The sequence below is a fragment of the Delphinus delphis genome, chromosome 5, assembly GCF_949987515.2.
Source record: "Delphinus delphis chromosome 5, mDelDel1.2, whole genome shotgun sequence".
Lineage (NCBI taxonomy): Eukaryota > Metazoa > Chordata > Mammalia > Artiodactyla > Delphinidae > Delphinus > Delphinus delphis.
The window spans coordinates 117,525,673-117,531,930 of NC_082687.1; the positions used below are offsets into that span (position 1 = coordinate 117,525,673).

Below are 6,258 nucleotides of genomic sequence, written 5' to 3' on the forward strand. Positions count from 1 at the left end.
ACCCTAGTACATCATTTGTTTCCTACCAGATTATTCAAAGTGGTATGTATGGGGAAATATACAAATCCACACCGGGAGAAGGGGACTGGGAGGTTATCTATTAAAATCAGAATAGTGATTATGTCTGGATTATGGGTTTATGGAAATATTTATTTTTCATTTGCTTTTTTATCTCTAAATTTTCTGGTTGAATGTATATTATTTTTATAATAAATGTTACTAAGGAAAATATTTACCACCAGTACAAGATTTTAAAGACCTCCATGCAATGTATGTTTTTAGTTTACCAAATGTGGGAAAAAACCCCAAACCATCTATCAGTGCATATGCTGCGTAGCTTTTTTTTTTTTTTAAAGGAGAGACGACTTATAAAGCAATGTGGGAACAATATTTATTCATCTGTTTTTTAAAATGTGACAAATTCTTTTAGAACACCAATAAATGTACATCTTAGAGAATGTAAAACAAATTAAATCCTAATTAGCTTTTACGTGTTTTGCTTTAGCAAGACTGGAAATATAAGCCATTGGCTAATGTTCATAAAAGGACTAATCAGTCAGCAACCTTACACTTGGTGAGGAGAGGAAAATAAGTTCTGGTTCAGTATAGATTTTCCATCTCATATGTGTTCTGGGCTCTGTTCCAGGAACAATGCTCACTCCTTTTTGAAGATCCTCTTGGCTTCCACTCCTTCATATACATAAGTCTGAAACGTGTTAACAAACATAGAAGAATTTGCCATTAAGATTAAAGGCTAAATTAAGAAAAATATTAGTAGTATTATAGCTTTGAAATAAGTTTATAGTTTTTTTTTCTTGTACCTGATAACAACACTTTATACAGATACAGGATACATCCATTTAAAAACACGTTTTGGTTTTTAGTCACATTTTTAGTTAAAATAGGCTCAATGTATTGACATATATACGTTTTCTTCAATAAATAGGCATCAGAAAATATCTGTATTTTAAAAATCAGTAAGATTAATGAGAAAAGTAATAGTCTATTTATTGATGATATAACTCAACAACCCCCAAAATAAAATCATTGCTGTGTGATTATTTTCGCCTTTGGAAAATAACTATAATAACCACTCACCTGGACCATTTCACCACCTACAATTTCTCGGACAGTATTTAGTTCATTTCCATTGTCCACCCGTTTGAATTTTCCAACAAGTTTATTTCCCTCTAGGCTCCAAGTCCCCTATATAAAATTTAAAAAAAATAATAAAATAGCATTTTTTAGGGTCTTACATGTGTCAGGCCCTGTTTTGAGGCCTACAGGTCTACTTCTTCAAACTTCACTATGACCCTATGAAGTAAATATTATCTCCATTTCACAGATGAGGAAACTGAAATACAGTAATTTACCTAAAGTCACAAAGCCAGGGTTGAACCTAGGTTATTGGGCTCTAGAGTATGCGCTGGTAACCATCATGCTGTCCTCACTCAATTGTTTCCAAATGCCAGATTTTAAGGCAGATCATCAGGGCTTCTTTTTTCTAAACCTTTCACATTAAAAAGAGTGTTCTAAATTTAGTCATAGTTCATATTAGTTTCATGGAGAAGCTAACAAGCGTGTGCTTGTTTTAATTTATGTAATTGTTGTAGTAATTAAAACATAATCACAATGGATAAAATATTTGACAGTGTGATTGTCATTGGAAACATGTTTAATTTAACCAGAAAAATTCTAAGGGCAAAAAAGTTTTTCAAAACTCAGTTGAAAAATGTGACTCCATAAAATTTTATTTCAAATATTAAAAGTTGAATTCCCAATGACCTAGATTGTAGCATTAGGCCTTTCCATTTGGTCATTTAATTTATTCATTTATTGTATTATTTCAGTTACATTAACTAAATGTCTATTACGTTTACGTTAGATAACTCTAAAAGCTTTTATTGCTGTCAGATATGTAAAGTTGAAAACACTGAACTTTAGTTTTCTTTATGAAGAGGTGTATACTCAGTCATTCAAAGATATTTTTCTAATTCTTATTGTTTAATCCTTTACAGATGTGTATGAAAATCAAAATGTTATGTTTAAATACTCTGCTAACTAACTTGTTTGATATATAATATGGATAAACTCCATTGGCTGCTTCAGTAAGTGAAGGAGACCTACATTAATTAAACCATTCAATGACAGAAAGCAGAGATTATTTTAGTATTGTGTAGAAAAATCAAGAATACATTGCTTATAAAAAATTTCTTACAGTGAGTTCAGTTCCATCTGCGAGGCTATAATTAAAAGTGACACCAAGCTCAAACACAACTTCAATGTTTCGAAAAGTGCTTGATTCTTTGACTGTGAATTTATTTCCTTCTTGTGTAATTATCAGTTTCAAATTGTCATGAGATGCAAGCTTCCTTTTCACCACATTAATACCTGCAAAGGGAAAGAGATTTAAGGAAATAAAGTTAAAAAATGCCATGGAAAATGCTTACTTTTCCAAGTTTTGTTTTAACTAGTTAATTAACCAATTAATATTTTGAGGGGGGAGGAAAACCTGATAGCATTGACTTTGCACAAGAGCATCCAGATTGCTTCTGTAGAAAAAGTTCAGGCTCAATCATATCAAGCTATTTTTCCAAAACTTAAGAAAAATTAAATGAAGCAGGAATTATTGAATCTTAGAACTGAGTAAGTTTTTTAAAATTATCAATATTTTTGTTTCAGTGTTAAGTAAACCAAATTCCAGGAGTGTCAAGTGAAGGATTTTAAAAGTATATTTATATATTTATAAGGATATACAACTTTAATTCTACATGTATGGTACTCTTTTTTTTTTTATTAATGTCCTTTTGCTTTCCATAATGGCTTTAAAATTTTGAACTTCATAATTCTCTTTGTTTTTTGTGGCATTTCCGACTGTCTCAAAAATGAGAAAATTAGCAAACATTACAGTCAAATTTATTATGTCAGAGGAAAAGAGAATTAAGTCTCATTTATTCAGAGCTGTGACTTTTGATAGAACTCATTTTCATTGCTTTGTTTTATGGACTTTGCTTTTCCATTCCCTAGAATTTAATGTTTTAAAGTCTGGAAGTTATCATTACACACTGCCATATTTTACTTTCCAAACAAAAAAACTATCAATTTTCAATCAGCAGTTAACGTGAATGAAATGTATCTGGATGTTTTTTGTGTTTCAGAGAATAGCACCCAAGAATCTTTTCTTCCAGTGGTGAGACAGTGTATTCCTTCCAATGTAAGAAGTGGGAATATGGTTTTTGCTACTCTGAACCATCGACCATTCCTGAGCCGCACCGCCACAGCAGGTGTCATTCTCTAAGCCTTAAGGTTTAGAAGGAGTTAGAAAGATGTCTGTGAGAAACAAAAGTACAAGCCATTAAAGTATTAAGCCCTTACCCATTTTTTCCATGAACTTTTCATAGTTCTCGTTTCGGTCTATCTTCCAAGTACCATCGAACGCCATGGTCTCCAGCTGATTGAGCCTCTAGGCAATCAGAGATTCAGGGCTGTCCTTAGGAGAGAATTTATGCTATTTCTTATCTTAGAACCAACTTCATACTGTGATGTGGAAGTTTAAAGTTCAAGAAGTCACTTAACTACATTAATGCCAAACCATCATAGTTTCCCCAGTTTCTATAAATTCCTTAGCTCCTCTCCTGAAATTCAGCTGTATTAAAGCATGATAAGCATACCTACTGTGTCTTAAACTATGATTGTGGGCACATTTATTTCAAGGATTAGAATGCATATTGTCTGTAGATAGTTTTTCCACTTACAAGTTCAAAGTGCACACTGTGTTGAATGTAACATAATTTAGAGCATATATCAAATAACATCTGGGAAGTGAGACTATTAATGACGTATCCCTTTTTTACAATAGCAATTACCTTGTAAAGTAAGACTTCATGACCGAACACAGCTGAAAAGTTAAGGTTAATAGGATATTGATACTGAATATTTATTTATTTTTCTAATATGTCCTTTTGCATTGTGTTTTTGGATTGCCATGGCTTTGGGTAAATATCCTGGCACCTGGTACAGTGTGTGACACACAATAGGGACCCATTATATTTTTGTTTTGGTCTTGAATGGTGATAGGCCACTGAGAAAAATTTCAAGAGGTAGCAATGTGGCTGGATAACATGACAACTCCCATAAGAGAAAGAACATCTTTAAACATCTGCCACGTGCAGAAAAAACAAAAGCCAGATGTCAGCTATGCCATTAACTAAAACCATTCCTTTGTTTAACTCTCACTCCCTCTCATCCCCAAACCTGGTGCTGTCCTAAGCCAAAACTCAATGTGTGTGTTGGGTGGGTTGGGCGTATAGAGGGTAGCTAGAAAGGTGAAGAGAGAAGAAGGTCACCGTATCTGTCCCTGCCCCCACTGCAGGCTTCCAACCTGGAGCATGCTCTAGCTGGTGCGGGAAAAACCATTAACTTAGTGTGAAGTGTGCAGTTTTGATTATTAGTGAGCCCGAACATGCTCATTATTAAAAAGAGACTATTATTGTGCATGAATGTGACCAGAGAACCTCTTATTAACTAAAGCTCAGTAGAGAAACTACAGAGCATGCCCAAGATTTCATTCAGGGTCAGTGGAGGGACGTATCTAACAGATTTGAACAGGACATTGGGAAATAGAATAAAGTTTAAAAATTTTTAAAGAAATATTTATCTATCTGTTTATTTGGCTGCATTGGGTCTTTGTTGCAGCATGCAGGATCTTCTTTGTGGCATGTGAGATCTTTCATTGTGCTGTGCGGGCTTCTCTCTCTAACTGTGGCTTCTGGGCTCTAGAGCGTGCGGGCTCAGTAGTTGCAGTGTGCGGGTTCAGTAGTTGTGGCATATGGGCTCTCTAGTTGTGGTGCGTGGGCTCCAGAGAGTGCGGGCTCAGTAGTTGCAACACGTGGGCTCTAGAGTGCGCGGGTTTAGTTGCCCCGCGGCATGTGGGATCTTAGTTCCCCAATGAGGGATCGCACCCACGTCCCCCTGCATTGGAAGGCAGATTCTTAACCACTGGACCACCAGGGAAGTCCACGTTTTAAAAATTTTGATATCTATTGGGCACACTCTTTCAGTGGAGTTGCCCACTTTTTATTTTCTCAAGCACATTAAACAGTAAACTACCTTCAACCAAATCCATTATTCATTTAAAAAGGAAAATACATCCAAATATACACACAGACATACACACACACAGAGAGAAAGAGAGGGAGAAAGTGGGTGGGTCAGGGAAGAGAGATCATAATTTGAGAATAATGGGAAGTCCTTTACATATGAAAAAAATTGACTACCTTATCTTTGTACTTCTCTCTTTTGCCAAAGATAATGAAAACCTCATTATTTGGGAACCATCACCGTAGTGTACTTTCAACTTGGAGAAGAGAAGAAAAGTTTATGGTTACTCTAGAGCCAGGGTTTAAATAGTCTCTCAGGTAATCCACTACTTATGGTGATTTGTGAATTTAGCAGGCCATGGATAATGGATCCAATCTTTTTTTTTCTAGATTAGAAAAAATAGATGTATCTGGTCACTGGAATAGAAGTGTAGTGCAGTAAAAAGAACATGTGTTTTAGAAACAAAAAGACTTGGTTTCAGTACTGCCTGCAAAACCCATTATACACTGTACAGGACCTCGATCATATCAGTCAATCTCTCTGAGCCTAAATAATTACTAATAATTAATAATTATTCTCATTTTGTAGATGAGGAACTGAGGCTCAGAGTGAGTGATATGATCAAGGTATATGATCAATACAAAAATTATATAAAGCATGAGCCTGAGCAACTGATAGACATCAAGTACTCAATAAACCTTTGCTTCTCTTCTTGTTCCCTGAGAAAGAAAATCAATCTCAATAATAAATTTTTAGAAGTGTCCCAGGTCCCAAACCACTTTGATATTTGAGAAGGGAAATCTATGTCTTTCAATTGTTTATTAGAAAGTCACCTGAAATTTGTTTATTTAGGTATTTTTTGATTTGCACTAGTGATTAACTTGGGGCTAGGTATGACTTGGATTTGCCTGTTAAGGTTAGCATGATACTTCAGACCCCTCTGGGAATACAGCTTTTCTCTCTATGATCTCACAGCAATGGAAGTAAAAGTGCCTCACTCAGGAAGGTGGGGAGGAGGAAACTAGAATGGCTTCTTACCATTTTTCACCTAACAGTGCCCTTTTTCTCGTGGCCACCTTGAGCTTCCCAGGAGGAGCAGAATAGGATCAGATGAAAGCAAATAGCACTTGGTCTCATGCAAATCTGCTAACAGAATGG

The 6,258-nt window shown here is 35.2% G+C and overlaps 1 protein-coding gene across 1 annotated transcript; it reads right to left on the minus strand.

The window, feature by feature from the left end:
• Positions 1–655: 655 nt before the first annotated feature.
• FABP2 (fatty acid binding protein 2) lies at positions 656–3,442 on the minus strand. The gene is made up of 4 exons (XM_060011847.1): positions 3,376–3,442; positions 2,219–2,391; positions 1,099–1,206; positions 656–706 (listed from the first exon to the last, which is right to left on the minus strand). Exons 1-4 carry the CDS (start codon positions 3,440–3,442, stop codon positions 656–658), a joined length of 399 nt encoding a protein of 132 aa, XP_059867830.1.
• Positions 3,443–6,258: the final 2,816 nt, after the last annotated feature.

Bases quoted from the DNA above. Each gene is read 5' to 3' on its own strand.
- FABP2 (XM_060011847.1), bottom strand. From the start codon at position 3,442: ATGGCGTTCGATGGTACTTGGAAGATAGACCGAAACGAGAACTATGAA. The intron at 2,392-3,375 runs GTAAGGGCTTAA...TTCCCTTTGCAG, and splicing joins AAAGTTCATGGAAAAAATGG to GTATTAATGTGGTGAAAAGG. The intron at 1,207-2,218 runs GTAAGAAATTTT...AATTTTATATAG, and splicing joins CAGATGGAACTGAACTCACT to GGGACTTGGAGCCTAGAGGG.